General features: G+C 42.2%; 1 protein-coding gene across 1 annotated transcript in view; it reads right to left on the minus strand.

Annotated features, from left to right (window-relative positions):
- The window catches only part of LOC112056286 (inositol 1,4,5-trisphosphate receptor), a gene marked incomplete in the record, with an annotated part of 65,508 nt that extends 51,714 nt beyond the window's left edge, over positions 1-13,794 (minus strand). Inside the window, 13 exon segments of the mRNA XM_052889401.1 lie at positions 1,022-1,165; positions 1,674-1,839; positions 2,328-2,488; positions 2,815-2,899; positions 3,334-3,483; positions 3,993-4,102; positions 5,214-5,444; positions 6,013-6,125; positions 6,921-7,038; positions 8,189-8,308; positions 10,720-10,841; positions 11,685-11,755; positions 13,682-13,794. Of these exon segments, the coding sequence (XP_052745361.1) occupies positions 1,022-1,165; positions 1,674-1,839; positions 2,328-2,488; positions 2,815-2,899; positions 3,334-3,483; positions 3,993-4,102; positions 5,214-5,444; positions 6,013-6,125; positions 6,921-7,038; positions 8,189-8,308; positions 10,720-10,841; positions 11,685-11,755; positions 13,682-13,764 (1,674 nt within the window).
- Between the last annotated feature and the right edge of the window lie 389 nt (positions 13,795-14,183).

Genomic DNA, 14,183 nt, shown 5'->3' on the forward strand with positions numbered 1-14,183 from the left:
TTTCAGGCACTGATTGCCATTTATTCTCAGTCAAATTGTTTGTGGCAGTCTGAGTTTCTGTACAATTATCCTCAGATTCTGTTTTGTCGGTTGGCGTTGAGTCTCTATTCCGGTTTTTGTGAAAGAAGCTGTGATGAAAAACTTGCTGTGTCAGTTTCCTTGAAGTTTGTTCCTTATTAGGGCGATTTTGCTGTATGTCCTGTGATGTCTGCTTCTCCGTTGATGGTGGGGTCCTCTGTAATCCTTTTCTTCTGAACGGGTCTTCTTTTTCTTCTTCATATTCTTCATTCTTCTTATCTTTCTGACTCCTGTCATCTGTTGGTGATTTGGGTGTGCGGAATTTGCCCCCCCCAGAATACGCGGGGCAGACTGACGAATCAGTGAGGGATTCTCCTTCCGCAGTGCGGTCGGTACCCTCCTGGGGTAGTTTATAAACCTTTGTTTGTTCCGCCATCCAAATGGTTCCCCAAGTTTCCCCCCCTGTTTGGCCGTTTGTATTCAGAGTTGGCCTTCTCCTAGATGGATTACCAGCCAAGGTTGACGAGGCCCATCTCCCCGAGCAAAGAACATAGTTTATAGTGGCGGCTCTCACTCGCCACTGACGTTCATCTTCATCGAGTTTTACGCCATTTGTTGGGGTATACTCCGCCACAAGCTCCCCAGCGACCCTCCGATGAACCGCTCCCTGTCCGCAACTGCTTATTGGGTATTCGCAGCTAACCCCCATATCTGAGGGCCGTTTCGCTATCCGCAACCTGCGACGCGTGTGGTGGCATAGAGCTCTGCCCCTGGGAATTGTCGCCCAGAACCACGAAAGAAAAAATAATATGTCTTTTTGTCTTCAAGATTAATCTTGTTCCGCGTTTTAGGCCTACTGAAAATATTGAGTCGTACCACTTCCAGAACAAAGTTGCATTTCTCTACATGTTACTAAGCATTTATCTTGGATAACAATCAAGTAGTTGAGATCAAGGCATGACCACTTTTTCCTGCAAATGATGTACAAATAAACAAGTCAAACCTGGTTCTTCCTATAGTCCTGTTGGCTGAGACGTAGTATCCGATAGCACAGTCTGAAGATGAACTTGTAGGGCGCGTAGCGCGGGTCATATAACTCCTCGATCTTGAGAAATGCTTCCCCTTCTGGAGACTCTTGAAAAGGTCCCTGTGGTATGGAAAATTAACAATTGTTAGTTTTAAAGATATCCAAGTTGTAAGAATCAGGAAACAGGCTTTGAATGGATATTCTGGATCCTATCTGCTGTGTTTGAAAAGACTCGAACGACTTAAAGATAAAAATCCACCCAATGTCAACATTATCACCCCATTTCAATGGCTCACTACAGGACTAACGCCCTCTCCTTATTGAAAGGGGCTTTGGAACCGCTGAAGCAATTGATGAGTTTAACTCTAAGTGATTTGACTCTAAGTGATCATTAATCAGGTAACAATAATAATCAAAACAGACAGCTAAAAGTACTTTTCGAGGCACATGTGTGAAAATGGATTATACAAGTACATCATTAACTTCACAACTATTGACAATTTCAAGTAAGAATTAAAAGAACAATATTTCATCAAACTCCTTAGGATCCGAAACCACACAGGTCTGGTTGGATGGAACCACACTAGATCAAAAGGCAGTAATTTTATAGTACCAGCGTATGTGTTACCTGCAGTATTTTAAACAGCTGCCGTAGTATGTACTGTTCCCTCAGCAGTTTCTGTCTGTCTCGGTTCGGGTTCTCCACCACCAGATCCAATGCCTTGGATTTGTTGGGCTCGTTCTCGAAGCCCGCTATGAAGTAGACTATGTCTTGGAGAAGACAGGTTAGTGCCCTGGAAACATATATTTTTTTGAATCATCTATATTGTTTATACGAAATATGATGTCATATGCTCACTGAGTCAAGGGAAGCAAAAGGCCCAGTTTACTATTGTCATGGCTTTTGGTCCCTCCACACTTTTTGTAGTTCATGAATTATTTAGGTTTAGGCAGGTAGACTACGAAGAGATTTTTTGGACTAGATTGAGTTTGTTGCAGTTCTCAGCATAACCCACCTTCCGAACCGGTGCTAGAGTCTTTAAAAAAAGTCATCCTTGATGTTACAAAAGTGACTGTAAGCTTGCATACTTGAAATAAATGAATTTTGATTTTCGGGCGGATTAGGTGAGTGTTGTCAAGTGTTGAAGAATGACTAGTCATCGAAGAACTCTTTAAACCAGAAGTGGTCCCAGAATCTGATTGAAATAATACTTTATCGAGCGTGCTGGGTTTTGAAACCCGTGGAATAAAGAATCTATTACAAAATCTTGAAAACTCTCACTTCATCTCATTGTGCTCGATGTTCCCGGTCTGCAGTTTAGTGGAGAGGGCTGACAGCACTTTGCAGGCGTCGTTGGCGAAGTCCAGGTCCCTCACCTCACTGGGTGACACGGAGATGAGCGCGAACGCCTCCTTGTCCTCCTTGATCACTGAGCAGCCTACCTGCAGACATTGTCAACTTACCAGTCTTACAGTAACCAAAAAACACGGCAATATTAAACAAACACACACGCAAAGCTTGCGGGCGCGAGCGTGCTTGCGTGCGTGCGTGTGTGTGTTTGTATGTTTCTACTACACCATACTCAATCTTGCAACCAATACAGATTAGTCTTTTCCGCCTGACAAACATAAGATCTATATCAATGCTTGCAATTCAAGATTTAGCATTTGACAAGTGCTACTTATATTTACTTATTTTTTTTATTTATTGTTCTACTTATTTTATTTATAAACCACATGAAATAGTATAGTGCAAGTTTTTCAAATACCTTCGACATGACAGGTTTTTCTTCTTCCTTGTCTATGGGTATCGACGTGGAATGGACCCATGTGTGCGTGCATAAATGTTGCAATCTAAAACAAAAGTTTTCTTCGTAAAACAGATTACTGATTGTCTGTAATAAATCCTTAGGTGACTCTGCAGAAAAAATGGTAGCTTTATAAGGTAATTTTATAAATCTCATACAAAACCATGAAATCATACCTCCAATAGATTTTGTGTTTGTATATTCAGATGATAGGCAACCTACTATCAGATAGTAAGCCTGAGAGACAACCTGACCTCCAATTAGACTAGAAATTACCTTTCATAAAATGCATATTAAAATGTGAGAGACATCTTTGATTTTATCGGAAATATTATGGACAATCAAAATTACCAATTTTACTGTAGTAATAATAGGATAGAGCAGACTGCTCAGCTCTATCTTATTATTACTCTCTGCGGAAGTACTGCCATGTTTTTATTCCGCCATATTAGATTTTATGGTGAAGAAGGAGTGGTATACCTGACGTAGCTGCTCTGCGGCACGGGCGTGTCGGAGTGCGTCATGGTGGTGGGATCCAGCTCGAACAGCGTCGCTATCTCGGACGAGTGCGGCACCGAGATGAGCTGGTAAGCCGGCTCCTCGCCTTCCACCTCGTCACCTGCACCGTCCCTAATTATACATAAATGGATTAACAGATTAGGATTAATAATTTTGAAAAGCCCCACAGATCTCTCTAGTTTAAAACCTCAAAAACAAAATAGTCTACAGTCTACACTGAAAAGTTCAGTAGCAGAAATTTCTGTCATCAGAATGGAAAGATGCTGATATCCCAGGATTGGCTTATCGGATCTCATCATCATCATCAGATCATTCTTTCATCCCAGATTTTCAGTAAACCCCAAGATTGTAGGTACTACATATTTTTTCTGAACGAAGTTTTGGGGCCAGTTCAGAAAAAATTGTGTAGTACCTACATCTACTATTTTCTGCACAATAAGTCTTTTTCTCTTCTTGTGATCCTTCTATAACGATATGTATCCTATGTGTTTGACATCTTACATTTCTGGTCATAAATTGGTAACATTGCTTTTTCCTTTGCAGTTGGCTTAAAAGATCAAGAGTTCCACCTCATAGTAGTGATTATGTTCTCTTTGACATTATTATGAACAAGTCCTTACTGTTTAATGCACGCCTCTGCCGCCAGATAGTGTCCCGTGGCGAGATGTTTGAAGCGGAATATGGAGTTCCAGTGACCAGCACCGCCGCGACACGGGTCGTGTTGTACTACCTGGATGCACAACAAAATAAAAACTATCAGAATTTACAATCGAACTTACAAGTCTCTGACAGGTCGTGATCGAAAGGGACAAACATTTTAAATACAATTGCCTCGGCATTTTGTCTCATCACTACAAAGACAAACAGTTGGCACTTGGCATAACCTTGAAACAGCGCAGTTCAACAACCTTGTACGCTAGTTACATCACCCATTCGATCACGACCCGCGATGAATGGTGATGACGACGCGAGTGAGTTTGATCCCGACTGATAGATCCTATAATTGAAAGAAAACGTAGCGAGTGATTCTAATTTAGAATCCTGACTTTACTCAGGGATTCAAAGGCCAAAGGCACAAGAAAGTAATTTGTTTTGTTTGATGTGTCACAACTTTTCACCTTACTTGAACTCGTAAAAACGAGCCAGGAGTTTATTAATGAATCACCTTCTGGCTCCTTTTTTATGTGGCTTTTTAGGTGATTTAGACTAAAATCTAGCAGTGTTTTAACTCATTATCTATTGAATGACATTGTCTACCACAATGAGTGTTGGAAACGCTTTCACATACAATCCAACCCAACTCTAGACGCAAAACCCTTACTTCATGTTGAAAGATCAAAGATTACGCTTTCAAACTTGAGTATTTATCTCTAACTAGCGGACGCCCGCGACTTCGTCCGCGTGAAACCCTACTACTACCCCTACCCTACCCTATCCTATCCTTACCCTACCACTACCCTAACCCTACCCTACCCCTACCCTACCACGCGACGGCGAGCGCGAGCTTAAAAAATGGAGTATCTTCTCCCGTTTTCTCAACATTTCCCTTCACTGCTCTGCTCCTATTGATTGCAGCGTGATGAAAAGTTTTTGTTTCTATGAAGAATAATACAGACAAACAGACAGACAGACAAAAAAATTTTCTGATTGCATTTTTGGCATCAGTATCGACCACTAATCACCCCCTGATAGTTATTTTGAAAATATATTTCATGTACAGAATTGACCTCTACAGATTTATTATAAGTATAGATTACTCCTGTTTGGCGTGCAACTACACCACGTCACTGCTTCAACATCTCCTGGTTCTTTACTCAGGCCAAAAACACATTAATGCCTACCTCAATCTCCCACAGAGCCTTGCTGCTGGTGGCGGCGGTGGCGCTGGAGCGGCCCGTGGTGCGCAGGAACACGTGGTGCCGCCGCCGGTACTCGTCCATGGTGAGGAACTTCTCCTGCTCGGCGTGGAACAGCCGCACTACGTCACCGCCTTTCAACATCTCCTCCTGGTTCTCTTTGTGCTCCAGGAACAGCGTCACCTTCCACGACGTGGACGAGTTCACCACGTTCACCTTACACAAAAAGACTGTGTTAAAGCCAAACTGGCAGTGCAATGTTTATCAACAAACAAAATAAAAATGTCTACCTTACGGCTTACAGACATTAAGGGCACGGACACATTGTAAATGTTTAAAGTGCCGTCTATTTAACCTTTGTTTTAATCAAGGATTTTTTGTAATCATGTATTTTCGGTAGCTGTTCCCTAAGAGCGTGAGCAAGTGCAGAAACTCGGCTGGAGTATAGTCCGAGGACTCGATGAGGCTGGAGCGACTCTCAAGGGATCCATTGAAACTCAGATCTCTGCTTTGACGACAATCAATCAAGCCAACCAAAGCCGTTTGATGGATCTTAACATATGAAACATCATTAGATTTGTGTCACTTCTGGGAATGACATAAGATATTATATTATTACTCGGATTTCTAAATTTTTTTTACCGTTAGACGTTAGACGTACTAAGTTGAAAATTGGCAGGGAGGTCGTTCATGGTTAGTAGACGTCTACTAAGAACGGATTTTGCGAAAAGGTCAGATTACATTTTTTTTTATTTCCATACAACAACAAACAAAATACAATCACCTCCATGCAGCCAGCATTGTCTGGCAGCTCATGGTTGGAAGACACGTGTAGAACTTGCTGGCCGGCGTTCACGGGGTTCAGTATCACCTTGTCTCCCACCACCACATTGTCGCCTGCACAAAAGAAAACGGTAAACGGTGAACGCAAACCGTTATTGCGCAGAAGTAAGGTATCTGGGGGGATAGAGAGTTGAAGGGCGGGCGTCCGTAGCGGCGATTTACTCTGCAGTCATATTCCGTCCCCCGCACTGATACCACACCCCGCGCACTTCCAGTGTATTGCGTGTATGCGTGCGCAGTGCTTGCGTGTGTGCGTGCGCAGTGCGTGCGCGTGTACGTGCGCAGTGCGTGCGTGTATTGCGTGTGCGACCGTGCCATTGCACAGCTATTCCCTCTGCGTTTCGTTCAGCACTAGAATTGAGTCCTTGAGTCCTTTTGAGTGAGTGAAAAATTTTAGACAGGCACACGGATCGAGAATTAATTTAAAACGTGAGAATCAAAACAATTTACTTCAGAAAAAAAAAGTTTTGATTCTTCATAAAGTTATCAGACTTTTTTAGCATGTCGCATAATAGACAACTTGGAAATTGATAGTACACACAAATGCAAGAATTATATTTAAATTTTAATATACGTTGAATATTATGATATTTTATTGATAATCTATATTTATAAAAGAAAGTTATTATAAAAAATTATATATATTTTAATTAATCTATATTTATAAAAAAAAAATATATAACTCAAGAACGGCTAAACCATTTTTCTGAAAATTGGTGGAGAGGTAGTTCAGTTACAGGAGACGGCTATGGGATATTTAGGGTAGGGTAGGTGTAGGGTGGAAGTAGGGTAGGGTAAGGGTGGGATTTGAAGTATATAAGAGTAGCTACAACTATATAAATGTCTGACCTGTAGAGCGCAGCTTGTAGAACGGTATCACATAAAACCACGAGCCCTCATTGCCATTAGCGTCTAGGTGCACGCGCATTGCGTTCTTCTCCAGCAGTGCGGGAAGTCTCTTGTTTACCTGGATATAAAAGAATATTTGTAGTTGAACCTAATAAGGCCTCAACTGCACTGTACAGGGATAGGATCTCATGACCGCCAATCCGCATTGGAACAGCGTTGTGGAACGAAGCTCTAAGGCGCAATCCTGTAAGGAGGAACAGGGTTTGTCATCATTAACAACCCATATTGGGCTCACTGTTGAACTCGAGTCTCCTCTCAGAATGAGAGGGTTTAGGCTAATTGTAATCACGCTGGCCCAATGCGGATTGGCATGACTTCACACACGAAGAAAATTAAGAATATTTACTCCGGTATGCAGGTTTCCTTACGATGTTTTTACTTCACCGTTTGATATTTAATTTCTTAAAATAGACGTAACTGAAAAGTTGCATGTGCATGTCCCGAACCGGATTCGAATCTACGCTGTCCTGGGCTGACAAATACGGTGGCGATGATGATGAAGGAAGGCTACCAACAGATCTGAATTGTGAGTTGCTTGATTTTTATAAATACAAAACTACATGCACTTTTCATTTACTGGGACATTTGGAAAAAGTTTCATTATGGCTTCGCGTTTGTGCATTTAACCAGTCAGCAAGTAACATTTTTTATCAATTCAATCAATTACAGCAAATTGGGTCGAAAGTTTTCAAATATATATAGTCCATTTTTGTCCGTTAAACGGTTCTAAGTCAAGCCAAGCAATGCTTTACTAAGACGAAGGCAACCTTACCATAACTACGAGAAAATTGAATTAATCACCTAAAACACTCTTGCTTAACCTCTTCTTCACTTGCGCACCTTTACAGAATTATATTGCACAAAATGTATTGTAGTTTATACAATAAAACTTTAAAATGAAGCAAGTCAATGAAAATAAAACGAGAGCTTAATGTAATTCCTACGATTTTTCCCCTAAAAACTTCGCAGAAAGAGTAATTTGGCTGGTGGGAGGCTTCGGCCGTGGCTAGTTACCACCTTACCGGCAAAGACGTACCGCCAAGCGATTTAGCGTTCCGGTCGAAAGAGCTGTGGATTTTCATCCTCCTCCTAACAAATTAAACCGCTTCCGTTTTAAATTGCATCATCATTTACCATCAGGTGAGATTGTAGTCATGTGTTAACTTGTAAATAATGTATGATTTAAAAAAGTAACAGGCGATACTTACTGTGAGGTATTTATTGGACTTGACATGCAGCAGCTGCAGTACACTGCCATACTGCACCACTGTGCCCAGAAGCTTTTTGTTCTCCATTTCATTCTGCTTCTTCTCTATCTCGGCGGCATGCTAATACATATAAGTAAATATTAGTTCTTCTTTTAGTCTGCGGCTAGAAGGAAGCAATTTGGCTGAAATTTGGAATGAAAATAGATTTTACTCTGGATTAACACATAGGCTACTTTTCATCCCACAAAAATCCATGGTTCCCGCGGGTTTTGTGAAAAACTTAATACTACGCGGATGAAGACGCTTCCGCTAGTAGGCAATAAAAGACGAAGAGTTTGAGAAGTGCGTGCGTTGCCGTAGTAGGGGAACCGAAGAGAAGATTTTTGCAGTTACTCGAGCGCGGCAGATGAACATAAGAGAGTATACCTTGCACGTTTGTTATCGCCGTTTAGTGTTGGAAATAGTAGTCTGTGACGGATATGACGTCGCACGATCTCGTGTTGGCTTCAGTGTGCTCGTGGCGTTCGAGCCGTCCACATCTATTATTGTGTAATTCTTTATGGGTTACTTGGAATAGGCGGGGAGAGTGACTTGAGTGGAAAAGGGGAGTGTTTGATATCAGTAAAAGGCGCCTTTAACCCTACACACATCGTTCGCAAGTACGTGACTCTACTCAAGGTCATTCTCTGCCATTCTAGGGTCTTATTTTGGTTACAGTTTGATTTGTTAATTAAGTTGTCCTGACAAGTGTTGTGAATCATAACCATTGTTCTACATTAGTTTTCTTATATTTGCAATCACCTTTGAGTCCACTAATACGTTGTTGTAGTTATAGATAAAAATAGATATTTGAACGCTAAATCACACCACAAACATATAATATGGCTATACAGGGTGCTAGGGAGTGTTTCCCATAACTTCAAGGTGTTGACGAGTCCACTTATAGGAGCCGAACTGCATAACTAATATTTTTTAACTAAAAATGTATGTTTTCATGCAAAGTAATTCAAATAATGCCGACTATCCACGTAACACACGCTTTTATCTATCGTTGCATTTTAACCATTTGACTCCTAAATGGACGACCGGTCGCCCATCGTATCCGTTACGTGACATGTAAAAAATATAAAGTAAACTTATTGCAATAGGCGAGCACAGTATCATGCTCCGCGCGATAGAGGAATATAAAGACTTTTTAAATGGCTCACAACGGTAGATTAAAACCGCATTCCCTGACTGTCGGCTTCTTCAACGCAGACGGGCTATTCGATAAAATACTCGCGAGCAGCGAATGGTTAAAATAGGTAAAGCTTGGCCATGTCATTAATAATAGGATGCGTGTAAGGGGCACAATTTAAGATCTATTTATTTACCCCGAAAGTATTATTATTTACCCCGAAAATATTAATTTTAGAACGCATGTTCCTTGAACATTTTAAATTAATTTTATAAGTAAGTATACACCTAAAGTATAACTCAGTTATGGGAAATCCTCCCGAGCACCCTGTATATAAATCGGTATTCAAGAATCTTCGCGCTCAATAAAACGGGTCAACCATGTATCATTTAAAATAGCTTCTATTAAAGAAAAGAAATTAATATATCACATTCTAAAGATAAGTTTATTCGAAATGTTTCTATACAGGTTATTTATATTGGACGATAGTTCACTAAGAAATATTGTTAGGCCGTTAAACGGTACGTTGCCGTATATTTGGCTTCAAAGGGCACAGTGTTTGGACTGTTACTTTGTGATCTCATATTTCCGACGGAAAATTTACGTGAAAATTGCCAAGTGTAACAACAATCTTGTACGATTTGTGACTGTGAATTGTTTCGGAAATAGTTCCAAGGTTTCAAAGGACTGAAATTTTAGAAGAAGCCCACACATAACTCGCATTACATTTCACGATAAACAAAAAGAATCCCTGGTTGAGGAGTCTGTTGAAGGCTCTTCTGGGACCGAACCTTGTTATATCTACTGTGACCGAACCCTCGTAACTTTAATTTTAAATGTTCAACTTAAACTTCTTGTAAACTAAATATAATTGAAATAAATAAATTTTGATTTTGATACATTTCTTTTTGATTTGATGATGAAATTTGATTTTTTGGTGGTGGCTTCGGCCGTGGTTAGTCGCCGTCCGAATATCATATACCAATATAAAACCTCTATGGCGATAGATGTCCTCGGTCCACCTAGCGAGGGGTCAACCGACACTTCGCTTTCCGCTGCGGGGTCTCCATTCCAGCACCTTGGGTAACCCAACGACGTTCATTGGCTCTTCAAACTATGTGCTTCACCCATTGCCACTTCAGCTTCGCGACTCGCTGAGCTACATCAGTGACTTTGGTTCTTCTGCGGATCTCCTCATTTCTGATTCGATTTCGTAGAGAAACTCCAAGCATAGCTCGTTCCATCACCCTCTGAGTGACTTTGAGACTTGAACTTGTCACAGTTAGTGACAAATCTTGAATCCGTAGTCATCACTGGCAACACGCACTGTTCACTGTGGTAATGATGTACTTACGTGCAATCTTTTGAGCAGCCCCGTGTCGGCGTCAGCGCTGGCGTTGGCCGACTGCTTGGCGGTGTTCCAGAACTGCTTCTGAGCGGAGTACCTGTTCATGGGGCATATCTTGAACAGGCAATCTGAAACAAAGGACAATGGCTTGTATTGTGTATAGGTTCTCATCGGCGTTGTGTTGGCACTTGTCAGGATACGTGGAGGTGGAGTACCCGCCGCTGTTCGACGACCGGCACGCACCTGACGAGTACGGCTTCATCCAGTCCACCATCTTCACCGTCACCGGTCAGTGCCGTCTTGTTCTTTGCCTTTGGTGCACATATCAAATAGTGTAACCCAAATACAGGGATGGGACTTATGTGAGGTTAAAATGGAAGGTTGAATTGTTGATACATCAAATGAAAGGTAATAAGATTTTAAAATCTTCTTATTATCTCTCATCCCCTCTTCATATAAACACAAACACAACATTCACAAACGTTACCAGAAACTCAGACTTGGGGTTTTGTATATGTATAACCAACGGATGCCCGAGACTTCGTCCGCGTGATATTGAGTTTTTCACAAATCATCCGAGATGAAATATCTTCATGTTGATCTAAGGTATAATCAGTCTCCATTACAAATTTCAGCTAAATCGGATCTGTAAGGTTCCTTGTCCTTACTGTAATAGCAGTAAGTCACCGACTCACTACTACACTATAATGGCCAACAGCACACGTCCGCCTCCTCTCGATGCCAGCGACAGACTGGATTGCCCTGCTTTCTCCCACTACCGGTGTATATATACACAAACACTACAGGATCAATATATTTTGCATGAAGACATCCATACAATCTTTCCTGCTTATAATATTACTATTTGAATGCCATGGCAACATCACCCCATTGGTTAATACAGTTACGCAAGCAACCAATAAGCTAACATACGCTTAAGCGGCATATAATAAAGATGTATTTAGCCATACCTCGGAACTTCTTGGGTGGATCAGTGAGGTCGCCGGCCTCCGGGCAGACCACGCATCTGTCGTCCACCAACCTGCGACAATATTATCATTAGCGACGGCTGGATAAACTGACGCGTCTATTTCGATTTGTATCTAATGTCTATAATCTTTAAATTGGCAAAGTTTCACGACGGCTAGTTGCCTCGACTGGTGACAGAGGGGCTAATAGGGATGATGACAATTTTTTAGAATGTATATAAATTAAGAGGATGCTAATAGTAAAGCAATTTTTTAAAAGGAACAGGGTATCTGCGATCATTACTTTCGGAGCTACAAGGATTTAAAGGGTCAGATTTGCGGCGCTGCCGCGGATCCCTGAAAAACGCCCCATACAAAATGGCACGAACTAATGACGTCGTAGGTAATGTAATGATCGTTAGACTTGTATGTGCGTTCAAACAAAATTATTAATATCTTTGTTATTTGTGCGTTTATGTTTATAGTTCATATATTAAAAAAATGTCACATTTAATGTAAGGAAGCTAAAACTGTTTGAATTTTCATCTAATTACGATAAAACGATAGATTTTAAAATTTTATAATCTCATTTATTTTGCAAATATCCAGACAATCTTTGCTTTATACGTATAAATTAGTTAACATTGACCTTATTTACCCAAATGTATCAAAAAAATCAATATATTCAAACCTAGTCATCATCCCCATTTTTGCGTAAAGTATCAGCCTGACTGACACGTTTGCTCAGAAATGCACTCTAGTTTTAAAGGTGGGAGGCTTTGGCTGGTGGAAGGCTTCAGTCGAGGCTTGTTACCACCCCACCGACAAAGACGTACCGGCGGAGTGGAGAAAGGAGTGTGGATTTCATCCTACTCCTAACAAGTTAGCCCGCTCTCATCTTAGATAGCATCATCATTTACCATCAGATGAGATTGTAGTCAAGGGCTAACTTGTAGAGAATAAAAAAAGGTGTTTATATTACAGCTGACAGGAAAAACAAACGCCGGAAAGGTATTTCCACACTTAGGTTCGCAATTAGAAACTTCGAAGTAGGTCGCTTAGATATCTACCACCTAGGGAACCATAAGAGGGAAGTCTCTCAAAAGGTTCTATTTAAAAGACGCCCTCAGCTTATCTTTACCACGCAACGACACCTGCCCCTCTGGCCAAGTGGCATGTCAATTCTTTTTCTACGATCGCTAACGCTTCGAAAACTAGAAAGATGTATGGGAATGACATTTGCTATCGACAGGTTACGTGATCAAGATCTGTCATTCCAATACATTTTTCTAGTTACAGCGTACAGTCGCGTACAGCGACACGATGTCCCCGAGGTGCAGGAAGCTGTCCCCCATCTCTTGCCCTCGCCCCCAACACGCAACGACACCTGCTGTTGTGAGCACTAGCGCGACTCTCACCCCAGCGTGCTGAGGAAGCCGGCGACAGAGCCCTCCGCGTACAGCGACACGATGTCCCCGAGGTGCAGGAAGCTGTCCCCCATCTCTTGCCCTCGCCCCCAACACGCAACGACACCTGCTGTTGTAAGCACTAGCGCGACTCTCACCCCAGCTTGCTGAGGAAGCCGGCGACAGAGCCCTCCGCGTACAGCGACACGATGTCCCGAGGTGCAGGAAGATGTCCCCCATCTCTTGCTCCCGCCCCCAACACGCAACAACACCTGCTGTTGTGAACACTAGCGCGACTCTCACCCCAGCGTGCTGAGGAAGCCGGCGACAGAGCCCTCCGCGTACAGCGACACGATGTCCCCGAGGTGCAGGAAGCTGTCCCCCATCTCTTGCCCTCGCCCCCAACACGCAACGACACCTGCTGTTGTGAGCACTAGCGCGACTCTCACCCCAGCGTGCTGAGGAAGCCGGCGACAGAGCCCTCCGCGTACAGCGACACGATGTCCCGAGGTGCAGGAAGATGTCCCCCATCTCTTGCTCCCGCCCCCAACACGCAACAACACCTGCTGTTGTGAACACTAGCGCGACTCTCACCCCAGCGTGCTGAGAAAGCCGGCGACAGAGCCCTCCGCGTACAGCGACACGATGTCCCCGAGGTGCAGGAAGCTGTCCCCCATCTTGCCGCCTTCGCCTTACCCCCACCATGCAACGACTTGTGCTGAAAAAAAAAACACAAATAATTTATTTAAAACAATTCTTCCATTGGGTGTAGTGTTTAGTTTCTCCTTCCTCATATTTAATTGAAGGTTTTATTGGGAACCATGTATCCTGGTGGTACATAAGTACCTATACCTTCTTTATCGACGACAGCTATAGTAAACATTTTCTCATATAAAAATCATTAAAATTATTAAATTGATTTAAATCACGACCAGAGAAAGAAAAACATACCGCCCAGAATGTCTATAAATCAAACCCAGGAGTTAAGACAATGCATACCACTGCGCTGCAGAGATCGTCTATACCTGTTGCTCTTTATGCAATGTAAATTGAATCCTATTTACCACGTAATATAGCTTAGAGTAACGACGCACGG

Source organism: Bicyclus anynana, chromosome 25 (assembly GCF_947172395.1).
Source record: "Bicyclus anynana chromosome 25, ilBicAnyn1.1, whole genome shotgun sequence".
NCBI lineage: Eukaryota > Metazoa > Arthropoda > Insecta > Lepidoptera > Nymphalidae > Bicyclus > Bicyclus anynana.